Raw genomic sequence first — 14,529 nt, forward strand, 5'->3', positions numbered from 1 at the left:
ATGGGTAATTGGGAAGGTGGGGTTATGGCAGTCAAGCACGAACAGGCACTGGGAAATTGCTGAGCAACTGGATGTGTCTACTGTTGGTTGCCAACTGCATTTGAGAGCCACAAGCACAGCGCCAGCAATTGACAGCGTCACAGCTGAAGCACTTACGATACCAGCAGCTGAACTCAGGACCACTAGGGTCCTCCAGATCACCCAATGGGTGGGAGATGAAGTGCTTGCATGGGTGTGTGCATTAGTAGTTGCTGTGGAGGGGGGGGGGGGGGGGTCATGGTCGCCTGAGCCACCTTGTACCTTGTAGGGCTGGGATAGGATTAGGGGGGGGGGTGCAGAAGAAGCTGGGTGCGAATGAGTGAGGGCACTGGTTTAGTTTGCCATCTAACTGCTCAAACATGCCATCATTTGTGCTAGGTCTGAATGTGCAGTCTGCAGTGCAGGCTGTGGAGATACCACTGCCACTTGCGCCTCAAGGTACTTTGGGGACTTGTCGGTGTGATGATGGGAGGAAGCTGAAGCAGGTAATGGGTCTAATGGGATCAGGCAGCAATGTGGCCAGTGAGGGGTCGAAGGACTTGAGCACCTGGTCTGGTAGAATGGCGGTTGTGTCGATGTCTGTATGGGCATGTGTGGAGAATGCTGTACGATAGTGCAGGCAAGTGAGAATTCCAGTTGTGGAATGAAAGCTTGTCCAACAAGACATGGGATTTGGCTAAGAAATGTGGGAGTTGGATGGGCCTCATATTGGGAACAATGCTAGTTGTGTGATTAGGTGCTCTTTTAATTTACGGTAGCTGTCAGATTGCAGAGGGCTGATGCTGATGTCGTGAGCCTCTGCTGTAACAGTGGGCTGGAATTTACCAACTTGTGATTCTAAATTCAGTGAAGATCGCCTCAGTGGAGAAAACCGTAGGCAAGGGTCGCTGATGTCGAATGCGGTAAGGTGAGCAGAAGCTCTGTTCAGCTGATGGATTGGCGACAGGATCTTTGCCTTAGGTGTAGCAGCGCTCAAGAGTTTGGAAACTGGGTGAGGAACTGATTCAAGCCAGCCGCCTGTGGCAGCAGTTCAGACAGGTTAAGTGCAGGCATATGACTGAACGATACTCTCTCTGCCACAAATGACAATTCAGGTTTAGGCTCAGTGGGACTATTTCCCAAAGTAGGCTGCACCTCATGCACAAGTGCAGGATGAATTCAACCAGGAAGAGGAGGAAAAAAAAAAGTGCACTTGGCGTGCATGAGATTGCAGGTGTGGGGTGGAAACAGTAAGTAAATACTGTATGGAGCTTGTGGTGCAACACAGATGTGCACGAAGGGTAGCCTCAAGGGGAAGGCGCACCTTGTGGAGCATGTGAGGAATGGGGGCAGTAGAAGGGTGGTGCTTGTAGTCTTGGTCATCAGTATGGTAACGCTGTCAGCGCCGTAAGTGTTTGAAACTTCCTGACAGATTAAAACTGTGTGCTCGACCGAGACTCGAACTCGGGACCTTTGCCTTTCGCGGGCAAGTGCTCTACCATCTGAGCTACCGAAGCACGACTCACGCCCGGTACTCACAGCTTTACTTCTGCCAGTATCTCGTCTCCTACCTTCCAAACTTTACAGAAGCTCTCCTGCGAACCTTGCAGAACTAGCACTCCTGAAAGAATGGATACTGCGGAGACATGGCTTAGCCACAGCCTGGGGGATGTTTCCAGAATGAGATTTTCACTCTGCAGCGTAGTGTGCGCTGATATGAAACTTCCTGGCAGATTAAAACTGTGTGCCCGACCGAGACTCGAACTCGGGACCTGCCATAAGTGTTTCACTGCACAATGCATATCATAGCTATCGAGCAAGAGCAGTTTAGAGGGAACGGAAGGAAGCAACAAAAAGGTGAGGGAATGAATTTTCGGCAGCACGGGCTATTTATTCAGATAGACCAACTACTACATGTTATTTAACAAAAACATAAAGGGAAAGATATGATCTATACACAACCGAGGTCGATAAACATAGCAGAGGTTCTTAGTTCATCAGTTCCACTACAGAAAAAAACACGCGTTTAGCTCGTAGTTGGGAGCCTTCACAAAAATTTACGCAAGATAAATGTAAATACTAAAAGTTTGACCCTGGCAGAGGCCGCGGGAAATGACAAACAAAAGTAAATGAGACACAATGCCTGCGCGCCATTGTGCATGAAGGAAGATCCAAAACTGTGTGATAATTGAACAGGACGGTCCACATGGATGCTCGGCACTGGCACAAAACGGTACAAAATAAAAGGCATTTAGTCTACATGTGCAGCTGCACATGCAATTAGCGGACACCGGAAACTGGAAGCAGGCTCTCTGAAACGACTCAGGAAAGCTAAACGGGACGCAGCAAAGGAGTCGTATACCGCTGGACTGCGATTGGTCCTGCTCGGTAAGCTATGAACTCGCAAGCTATCTGAACTGAGTAATGCACAAGGCCATCTCACGAGATTTTTCTTCGAATAGTCATCGAAGAAGAAAACATTTTCCATTCTTTTTAGGGCGTAGGGAACTTTAATTCCCAGAATACTTACCTGAAGAGAGACATAAAAATGGTACCAAGAAAGCAGAGGTTTTTTTTCCATGTTTTGAGCACGAATGGACTGGAACCTCATATGTTCATTTTATTTTGTTCTATTTTATCTTACTTTCTTCCAGAGCTATCCAAAAAAGGCTAACAAGAAAACATCATCTAGGCCTTTTAAGTTTTCATATAATGTGAGAGTATATGGAATGGAAGACATGATTTGCAAGGAAGCTTTCCTAAGGGTTCATGGCTTCCAGAAACACGGGAGAAGGATGATGAATTTACAACAGCAAATAAAGACGGATTTCACAGTTCCCAAAACTAGGTGGGTGAGGTTTGTGCTATAAGTTACTGTGCGGTACTGTAAGTCACTATAAGTTCCTGTAAGTTACTCATTTGCATAAAGTAGAATTCTGTTGAGATTCTGTAATAAGAATCAAAATTGTTTGTATAAGCAACCAAAATGTAAACTCAGATGCTTTTGCTTGCAGGTAAACGTGGAAGCTACCCACATAAAATTTAAGATGGAGCTCTACAAGACATCAGAGTCTTTCTAAATGGCACACCAAAATAGAACAGTTATTACATTAGGCAACAGAACCCCAACAAAGGGTATACAGAATGCGATTCTACAAGTACACCCTTTTATCGGGATGAACACTCGGAATAGTGCCAGGGAAAGCATGTCCTAGCTAGCAGTCACACACACACACACACACACACACACACACAATCGAGAGCGCGCGCGCGTTCGGGTAGGGGGGGGGGGGGGGGGGGGGGGTATAGCGCGACGCAGCGCAGCGTGCGTTTTTGTAACTTCACATGTTCCAAATGGGACCGCGCAAATTGCGACGCGACGCGACTGGGACGCGACACACGCCTGCGCCAGGTCACGCGGCGTTGTGGTTGAGGCACAGTTTCTCGCGCCGCGCGTCGCGCGTGCCTCGCTAGCACCGTGGGAAATTTGAAGCGGGGAGCGGAAAAGTAGCCCGGCCATATGCTCACATCGGAACCGCGCATAGGAGCAGTGGTAGTATTGCCCATACGATAAATTTTGCCTTACTGTGTACTAAATTTTATTGCCTTTGGGCAGTGTTTCGTTTTTCGCCATTTAAACGCTCCAGCTTTCTTCGTTAGTACATTATACTTTTGAGTTATTTATCTCTGTATAGTTTTGTTTTGTTTTTCTTCTGTCTAGAAAAATTCATACTTCAGTAACTGATGAGCCATTGGCAGCTGGAATTGTATCATATGCCTCCGCGATGTATTCAGATCGCAAGAAGGGACAGAGGGGTAGTGAATAAGGAAGCAAGGTATATTATAAAATCATGTGATTAAGAAGCAACGCAGAAAAGTAAGACAAGGTTATCTTCTCGTTGCCTAGTATGCTGGCGTATCCGTACGATCTGATACAAAAATTTAGAAAGAGATAATCTCCACAGGTGTGATCCCTAAAGTGCTCCTGGTAGAAAGCGTCCAAGACCTGAAGCGTAGAAGTCTCACGGTGATTACTCTGATACGGATGTAATAATGTAATACGACACACTGTACGACATGCATGTGAACATCACATTTCCACTGCAAGCTAGAAACAGTCGAAAAGCAGTCACAAATAACAATGTTTTAATTGGTTCGCCGTGATGAGAAAAAGCATTTCAATTGTTGCATGCACATTATCAGTATTAATAAACTAATTATACCACAGGGTACACAAATGAAGAAAATGGTCGGTATTATTACGAAAGTAGGAATATCCTAAAAGAGTGTTATGATTGGATATATTTAGTTTGTTGAAATGTACTGCTGACAAAGGCAAATCTACTTTCATGACAATGTTTTTCGAACTGCAACTCACAAGGCACAAATGGCTAGCTTGTGCATTCCTGTCGCGCACATTGTCCTCCTCTGCTGACAATACACTGACCATTGTGTAGTGCGACAGATCAATTATTTATTTTTCTCAGTAACAACTATTTTATTCGCGATCACACATTGTCAGTTTGGCAAGCCGCAGATCAGTGACCAGTATCTGGCATTTGCCTATCATTCTGCCTGAAGGAACGCTCGTCATTATTTTAATACTGCTCAGATCAAGAGAAGGAATAAAATCCTTTGGTAAGTTTCCATTCCAGTCGCTCAGTGTTAAAAATACGATGGGTTACGGGGATTCCACCAAAATTCCAACAGAATTGGCAATCTATTTTTGTGTGAGTTGTTAACCTTTTCTCATTCCAAGAAGCATCACCGTTTGTGAGTAACGGCCACATTTCTCTTGGTGACTGGTTTAATTGCACTTCCTTTGTAACAGTGTAATTTGCGAAACTCATTTCACAGCAGCTATTGAGACAGAATTCTTAAACGGAGTGCCTCATTAAACAAGTAATTGGCAGTCACAGAGCTCAATAGCTTACGAAAAATCGCATAGTGTCGGTTTGCAGTAACACAAGAGAAGAAATTTCATATTTATTTTCATACTAGGAAGCTCTTGTGTCGCTAGCTGTCGATAACTCTTAAAAAATTACAGTCACTGGAATGAAATAAATAAAAAGGGAAGTGTAAGTACTGATATATCGCCATAGATAAGAAAGTTCCGTGTGTTTAAGAATTGGCAAAACACTCTGCTCCTTGTGTGCTATCATTCGCCAAACTTTCGTTTCGATCTCTCGAGCGGTTTACGAGATATGAGAGAAGTTGCGAATATTTTATTCTCGTTGTCTGAGATCGGAAGTGAGCGCGCTACATGGGGTCCATTTTCTCGAGATCCGAGGCAGATAGAGACCAAGTCGAAACAAAAATTAAGCATGTTAGCTAAATTTCATATGGAGCAACATATGGTGTAATACGCACCAAACGCAAAATCATAGCGACCCCTAATTTTCGTTGCAATCTTTTTGAGTTTTGCGTAGTGTCTTACTAAAATGTGTACATCACAATAAAAACGGTCATTAGCGAGGTGATGAGCACTTTGCCATGAAGCTGACATATAACGCTACAAGTAAGGCAAAAATCATATATTTTCAGTGAATAGTTTCTGTAAAATCGTTTGGAAAGGTAACAGGTTACGCGCGCTTCGGTTCTGTCAGCGCAGATCGTCGCCAGTCGGCCGGCTGTGGTGGCCGAGCGGTTCTAGACCCTTGTCCGGAACCACGCGGTTGCTGCGGTCGCAAGTTCGAATCCTGCCTCGGGCTTGGACGTGTGTGATGTCCTTAGGTTAGTTAGGTTTAAGTAGTTCTAAGTTCTAGGGGACTGATGACCTCAGATGTTAAGTCCCATAGTGCTTACAAGGGAACCTCCCCATCGCACCCCCCTCAAATTTAGTTATGTTGGCACAGTGAATAGGCCTTGAAAAACTGAATACAGATCAATCGAGAAAACAGGAAGAAGTTGCGTGAAACTTTGAAAAAAATAAGGAAAATATACAAACTGAGTAGTCGATGCGCAAGATAGGCAACATCAAGGATAGTGTGAGCTCAGGAGCACCGAGGTCCGTGTCCCGGTCGGAGCACACATTTAGCCGGCACGGTAGCTCAGCGTGTTCAGTCAGAGAGCTGGTTGGCCTCTGTAATAAAAAACTGAGTGAAAGGATCAACAACGAACTTGAACAGATGTTACGTGACGTCCGCAACGACCAAACACAACGATCAACAACGAACAAAATGAAAAAAAAAAGGTCCCGTGGTTAGCGTGAGCAGCTGGGGAACGAGAGGTCCTTGGTTCAAGTCTTCCGTCGAGTGAAAAGTTTAATTTTTTATTTTCAGACAATTATTATCTGTCCGTCCGTCCGTCCGGTGCAGGATTTGACGGTGTACACACGGAAAAATTTGAAAACGTTAAAAACATATGTTTTGACACAGCACAGGGAAAACTGTGCTACTGTGAAACATCACTTTTTTGGGAGTGATTATCACATCCACAAGAAAACCTAAATGGGGCAAGGTAGAAGAATCTTTGTACCCATTTGCCAAGTGTAAAAGTTACGAGGGTCGACAACATATTCCTGTCATGTGACGCACATGCCGTCACCAGTGTCGTATAAAATATGTCAGACGTGTTTTCCTGTGGAGGAATCGGTTGACCTATGACCTTGCGATGAAATGTTTTCGGTTCTCATTGGAGTGGCACGTCCTTTCGTCTACTAATCGCAAGGTTTTGCGGTGCGGTCGCAAAACACAGACACTAAACTTATTACAGTGAACAGAGACGTCAATGAACGAACGGACAGATCATAACTTTGCGAAAATGAAGAAAGTAAACTTTTCACTTGAGGGAAGACTTGAACCAAGGACGTCTCATTTCGCAGCTGCTCACGCAAGCCACGGTGCTCCTGAACTCACACTATCCTTGATGTTGCCTATTTTGTGCATGGACTACTCAGTTTGTATATTTTGCTTATTTTTTTTTTCATAGTTCCACACAACTTCTTCCTGTTTTCTCGATTGATGTGTGTTCAGTTTTTCAAGGCCTATTCACTGTGCCAACTTATAACTAAATCTGAGGGGGGCGCGATGGGGAGGTTCCCTTGTTAGAGCCATTTGATTTCGTCGCCAGTCGGCGCGTGCGAAGTATGGTGTACGCGTCACAATATGCGTTGGACCCGCGCGACTCGTGCGGCACGTGCGTGTCGCGCTGTAGTGTCGTGTCACGTCACACGTGCTATACGCTTCTCAGTTTGCGTCTAGCCTCAAGTGCGTGCAAGACCTTGAGTGCATGACATCATCAAGACGTCATTGATGGAAGTGGGAAATTTAAAATTGCAAGATGCTGATGGCGAGAAATTTAAAAATTGCAAGATAGCGCTAGGGGAAATTTTAAAAGAAGTTCTAGCAGCCACTAAAAATGAAACAGACAGTCACAGCACTTAAAAATGTAAGATGCCACTGGTGGGAAATTTTTTCGTTCCCATTAAAAATGAAACAGTAAATCACTGCGTATGAAAATGCAAGATGACGATTGCAGGTTTTCCCTGCTTTGTATCACATAGCTGTTTGTTGAGGATTTTAAGTGCATTATATCTTTAAACTATTGTTTAAAACCATATGTTCAGGGTAATGGTAGACACTCTGATCGAGGAGGCTGTAAACTGAGCGTCGTTGCCCCACACAGTAGCTTTCATACAGGTAAGGGCAATCACCTTGTAAATTGATCATTATTGCCCGAATAGTAGCCATTTTTATACGCAGATAGCTGTTTACATGTACCACAGTGGTGTAGAGGAAACTGAGACGAATAATTTGATGCCAGACACTTGTGGTCTATCAGGTTGGGAAACTACCTCATACGGACTTACAAAACCACCTAAGCTACAATGTAAGCATGTCATGCCCTGGTCTTAGTTACAGTAATCCTATGGCCAGCAGCAGTTTGTATACCAGCTTTAGACTACTCTGTGGTTTTGGTAGTTTTTTGGAAGCAGGTCTTGTATGCACACACAGATAGTTCTACAGCGTCAATAAAATCTCGGTTTAGAAGCCACGTCATTTTGAATAACTCAAGCTTTTGATAAGTGCCTTCGCCATTGTCTTCAGGAGTTTTAATCACTGACTGCTGTGAATGGCACGGTATACTGCTTGTATCAGATGTAATGCCAACGTCTGGAACCTTCCAGAAAGGGCTGAAGTGGCAGATGTGTGGAAGGCAAGTTGGGCACCTCCTAGTGGCTCTGCCCCGCGCAGGACTGAGTGATGTCACGTGGTGCGAGAGGCATTCACTACATTTGAAACTGCCGTGCTTGCGTTCCTACAAGCATCAAGCCTTCGTCTTTGCTTTCACTCAGGGTACAAAGCTTGCCTCCATGCCCCATTAAATATGTGCCCTGGCCTCTGTTAAAGTTGTTGCTGTTTATTCTAATTATGTTCGATTATTTGATAACAGATTGCCAGTGTGATGTCTGAACCAAAATTTCAAATGATATTTTATTCCCAGTTTCTCGGTAAAGTTCAGTTCACGGCCTGCCTCTCAGGTTCCCTCTGATATGTCGTGAAAGCTCTGCACAACGTCCAGCAACAGTGTCAATGGTTTGACCTATGTAAATACCACCCACTAGTATTGGGACAAAGCTGATACGAGTCAACTCTGCATAATTGCTACATGTATCCAAGATGGCGGCGATGACGTCATCCAAGATGGCATTGTGTTGATTTGGCAACAGCGCATGACGTCATTCAAGATGGTGGCGATGCCGTCATTCAAGATGGTGGCGATGACGTCATTCAAGATGGCAGGAAGTTTGAATTTTGGCGGGAAAGTGCCAGCCGCCCCCTCCCCCGCCCCCCCCCCCCCAGAAAAGTGGCGCGAAGTTCAAATTCCAATACAATAATGCACCACACATCTATTATGTCTACTAAGCAAAGAAAATAGCTGGAAGATATCTCACTTGTGCTACCTTCACTAACATAAGTCACCCAACCGCCACTTCCTCCTACAAACCGGCGCCAAGTTTGATTCCAACAGGATAATGCACCACACCCCTGTTACCTCTACTAAACAATGAGATTCCCTGGAAGATATCTCACTTGGGCTACCTCCACTAACCTAAGTCAACTGACCGCCAATTCCTCCTACGAACTGGCGCCAAGTCCGAATTTTGGTGGGAGATAGGTCACTTGGGGTTTCGCTGCTGGCGCGAAAGAAAGGACACTTGCACTAACCTCAGTCGACTCCTCCACCTAAGGATTCTTCGGAAAACAGAACTTTATTATTTAACCATTTTCAAGCAGGTGTGTTCACCACTGGGTCTGGACCCCAACTGGCTTAGTTCAGTTCATCGCCACCAGAGGGTGCTATCGTGATGTCGGAAGTAGCGTTATTTAAGATGGCTGTATACGTTTTCTTCATCATGTGCTCTAGGAGCCACACGGTCACTGCATGGTCCCAAGATCGTCTGCGCTCTCTCTCTCTGTCTCTCTCTCTCTCTCTCTCTCTCTCTCTCTCTCTCTCTGTCTCTCCCCCCCCCCCCCCTCACGCGCACACGCATTCATAATGGCATACGCGTCACATCAGCGGCCCACGAGTGCGCGACCCCTGACACCACAGTCTACTGCCTCCACCTTCGTACTCGCACTGGAGACAGTCTTCTTTAAACACTGTTAATAATAATAATAAAAACTAACATCCCCAGATATAACATAGAGACATAGAACACATAGACACACAAACATATACAATCCGTTAAAGGACCGCGCAATCTGCATAGAGAGTGGTCCAAAACAGATATAACAGAGACACATAACACACAGACACACCAACACACACGAACACACAGACACACGAACAATCTGTATAGAGTGCAGTTCAAAACAGATATAACATAGAGACACAGAACACACACACACACACACACACACACACACACACACACACACTCACTCGCTCACTCACTCACACAATCTGTTAAAGGACGAAGCATTCTGTATAGAATGTGGTCCAAAACAGATATAACACGCATACACTGAGTTAAAGGATGCAGATATCAGAACAGTGAAAATGTACTTATCAGGTAACTGAACTACCTCTACACGACGTCGTTTGCTGCTGCTGCCACTGGCACTGGCGTTGCTGCCTGTACGCTTCATATTGAACAAAAGTTGACTGACAACGACACACACACACACACACACACACACACACACACACACACGTACTGAACCAAGTGTAGGAGCAGAGTGAGTGAGAGTGAGTTGGGTTGTGGTTTGGTTTATATAGGTTCTGTGACGTAGAGTCACGTGACCAATGGAGTAGTCAAAAGGAGAGCAGCAGTCTAAGGGTGGGGGGTGCTACGTCATGAAGGAATACTGCGCCCCTAGTGGGAAAATGTGAAATTTCTCATTTGTTCATTGAATATCGAAGTGGTACGTTAAAATTGGAATGGAATTAAGTAATTAGGTAATTGTTACATTAGATGAACGATATGAATGTTACTTTAGTAATGATATTTACAGACGACTGTCTCCAGCGCAAGTATGAAGGTGGAGGCTCGAGGCTGTGGCGTCAGGGGTCGCGCGGTCGCGGGCCGCTGACGCGTAGCGTATGCCGTTATCAACACGAAAAAGAGATAGATAGATAGATAGATAGAGAGAGAGAGAGAGCAGACGATCTTAGGACCATGCAGTGGCCGTGTGTCTCCAGAGCACATGGTGAAGAAAATGTACGCAGCCATCTTGAATAACGGTACTTGCGTCATCACCCGACGTCACGGTAGCGTCCTCTGGTGGCGACGAACTGAACTAAGCCAGTTGGAGTCCAGACCCAGTGGTGAACACACCTGCTTGAAATTGGTTAAATAATAAAGACAAGTTCTTTTTTCCGACGAATCCTTAGGTGGAGTAGTCGACTGAGGTTAGTAAAAGTGTCCTTTCTTTCGTGGCAGCAGCGAACCCCAAGTGACCTATCTTCCCACCAAAATTCAAACTTGGCACCAGTTCGTAGGAGGAAGTGGTGGACGGGTGACTTATGTTAGCGGAGGTAGTACAAGTGAGCTATCTTCCCGCCATTTTGTTTGGTTGGTACAGATAATAGATGTGTGGTGCACTATCGTGTTGGAATTTGAACTTCACACCATGTTTCTGGGGGAGGGGGGCGTGGCAATTTCCCGCCAAGGTTCAAACTTCCCGCCATCTTGAATGACGTCATGGTCGCCATCTTGAATGAAGTTGTCCCAATACTCCCACTCACAGGGGACACCATACACCCAGGAACACAAAGTCCTACATTGTCTTTAACAGGGCGTAATATAACAATTATCATCAAGGCAAGCTAGGACACTGCTCTTTGCCCAATTCTCTTCCAACGTGCCCTATCTTGCTATTAGTTGCTCCACAGTATGAAAGGAATGCAGCTGGCTTGGTCTATTCCACAGATTCCCGGGGTGTCTTTTGTTGGTGGCACTTAAAGGCTTTAGCAATTGCTCCCTTGCTGTAGCCATTTTCTCTGAACGCATGCTTAAAATGCTGAAATAATCTTTGCCCTGTGTACTAACATGTTAAGTACCGCTTTGTTGTTTACAGGGCGGGGAAAGCTGTTGGTGTTTAAGTACCGGCCAGTGTGCGTTGATTTCCTGTACACTAAATGACAGAGCTACCCTACTGCCTTCCATTCAGCTAAAACATCCAATAATGGAAGGTTCCCATCCCTCTCCAACTCAGCAGTAAAATTAAAGTTGGGATGGTCACTGTTCACGTGATCGACGAACTGCTGCAGTGAGTTTCCACGACGATGCCAAATCAGTTGGCAGAAGAGCCCATGCCAGCTACTTTCCATCCGTATTGTGGAGCAACTGGTAGCAAGATGTGGTGCGTGCTGAAGAGACATGGATTGAATCCAGTGTTCTTCTCCACCTTCCAGGTAAGAGATATGCTATGTCCCATTAAAGACAACATAGTCCTTCGAGTACCTGGCGTGCATGGTGTCCCAGTGAATGTGGTAATATTTAAATGGGCCAAATCATTTGTACTGTTGCTGAGTGTTGTGCAGAGAATTCATGAAATATCAGACAATGGGAACTTTAGAAGGTGGCCATGGCTGAACATTGCCCAGAAAATGGACATAAAATACAATTTTAAGAAACGAGAGTTCTGACTCAGACAATTAGAATAAACGGCAACAGTTTTAACAGAGACCAAGACTACACATCTAGGAGGGCATGGAGCAGGATTTGGACACTTAGCGGAAGAAAAGATGTATGCTTGACCATTACAGGGACACGGGAGTGGCAGTTTCAACCGTGGTGCTGACTGCTCGTGCTGAGCCCCATGAGGACGACTGGCCGTGTCGGGTACATCAAAGTACGTGGCACTGCAGGTCTCAGGAGTTCCAGCATCAGTCTCCAATTCTTGAGTGCACGTTTAAATGCATGCAAGTCTCGACATCACACAACGAAGTTAAGACCTTTAGTGAGCACCTTTTCAACAACATATTGAATTTCCATGCGCCCTGCACAGAGCCGAGCATTCGTGAAGAGTGGCGGACAAGCCGACTAGTGTGATGTCACAAGGTAGTTGGAGGGTCCGTATTTCTCGTGGGCCCCATTTTGTGCCAGATGACGTCACTCAGTCCCGCGGGAGGATGGATCCGCTAGGAGCTGCCCGGCTTGCCTTCCGTGCATGTGCCACTCCGGTCCTCTGTGGAAGGTTCCAGACACAGGCATTACATCTGTACAAGCAGAAGATAGTGCCAGACTCAGCAGTCAGTGCTTTCAACTCCTTATGACGATGGTGGAGGCAGCTACTGAAAGCTCAAGTGTTTTACTCGAAATGACATGGTTTATGGACCGAGAAGATTTTATTGAAGCAATCCACTACAAAAGACTCTGAGGACACAACTCTAAAGTGGACTTTGTGGTGTTTCAAAAGTTTAATCAGGAAACATCGCGTTTCTTTACCGCTTGAGCGACGCCAGGTAAGAAATATTAATATATACACTCCTGGAAATTGAAATAAGAACACCGTGAATTCATTGTCCCAGGAAGGGGAAACTTTATTGACACATTCCTGGGGTCAGATACATCACATGATCACACTGACAGAACCACAGGCACATAGACACAGGCAACAGAGCATGCACAATGTCGGCACTAGTACAGTGTATATCCACCTTTCGCAGCAATGCAGGCTGCTATTCTCCCATGGAGACGATCGTAGAGATGCTGGATGTAGTCCTGTGGAACGGCTTGCCATGCCATTTCCACCTGGCGCCTCAGTTGGACCAGCGTTCGTGCTAGACGTGCAGACCGCGTGAGACGACGCTTCATCCAGTCCCAAACATGCTCAATGGGGGACAGATCCGGAGATCTTGCTGGCCAGGGTAGTTGACTTACACCTTCTAGAGCACGTTGGGTGGCACGGGATACATGCGGACGTGCATTGTCCTGTTGGAACAGCAAGTTCCCTTGCCGGTCTAGGAATGGTAGAACGATGGGTTCGATGACGGTTTGGATGTACCGTGCACTATTCAGTGTCCCCTCGACGATCACCAGTGGTGTACGGCCAGTGTAGGAGATCGCTCCCCACAACATGATGCCGGGTGTTGGCCCTGTGTGCCTCGGTCGTATGCAGTCCTGATTGTGGCGCTCACCTGCACGGCGCCAAACACGCACACGACCATCATTGGCACCAAGGCAGAAGCGACTCTCATCGCTGAAGACGACACGTCTCCATTCGTCCCTCCATTCACGCCTGTCGCGACACCACTGGAGGCGGGCTGCACGATGTTGGGGCGTGAGCGGAAGACGGCCTAACGGTGTGCGGGACCGTAGCCCAGCTTCATGGAGACGGTTGCGAATGGTCCTCGTCGATACTCCAGGAGCAACAGTGTCCCTAATTTGCTGGGAAGTGGCGGTGCGGTCCCCTACGGCACTGCGTAGGATCCTACGGTCTTGGCGTGCATCCGTGCGTCGCTGCGGTCCGGTCCCTGGTCGACGGGCACGTGCACCTTCCGCCGACCACTGGCGACAACATCGATGTACTGTGGACACCTCACGCCCCACGTGTTGAGCAATTCGGCTGTACGTCCACCCGGCCTCCCGCATGCCCACTATACGCCCTCGCTCAAAGTCCGTCAACTGCACATACGGTTCACATCCACGCTGTCGCGGCATGCTACCAGTGTTAAAGACTGCGATGGAGCTCCGTATGCCACGGCAAACTGGCTGACACTGACGGCGGCGGTGCACAAATGCTGCGCAGCTAGCGCCATTCGACGGCCAACACCGCGGTTCCTGGTGTGTCCGCTGTGCCGTGCGTGTGATCATTGCTTGTACAGCTCTCTCGCAGTGTCCGGAGCAAGTATGGTGGGTCTGACACACCGGTGTCAATGTGTTCTTTTTTCCATTTCCAGGAGTGTATATATTTATTTATTTGTAGTATGTTAAGTGGAGACTTGTTATTTAAAAAGATTTTGTTTCTTTTCTTTCATGTCGAGCGTGACAGCAAGATGATACAGTGGGGACTCCAGACGCGGCGGACGACGAGAGCTAACCACTATTGCATCGTAGTC

At 46.5% G+C, this 14,529-nt stretch overlaps 1 protein-coding gene across 1 annotated transcript in view; it reads left to right on the top strand.

Annotated features, from left to right (window-relative positions):
• The first annotated feature begins 398 nt into the window (after window positions 1–398).
• The window catches only part of LOC126474823 (uncharacterized), a 114,684-nt gene continuing 100,553 nt past the window's right edge, over window positions 399–14,529 (top strand). Inside the window, exon 1 of the mRNA XM_050102297.1 lies at window positions 399–524. Within this exon, the coding sequence (XP_049958254.1) occupies window positions 399–524 (126 nt within the window). The remainder of the gene's footprint in view (window positions 525–14,529) is intronic.

The sequence above is a fragment of the Schistocerca serialis genome, chromosome 4, assembly GCF_023864345.2.
Source record: "Schistocerca serialis cubense isolate TAMUIC-IGC-003099 chromosome 4, iqSchSeri2.2, whole genome shotgun sequence".
NCBI classification, from domain to species: domain Eukaryota; kingdom Metazoa; phylum Arthropoda; class Insecta; order Orthoptera; family Acrididae; genus Schistocerca; species Schistocerca serialis.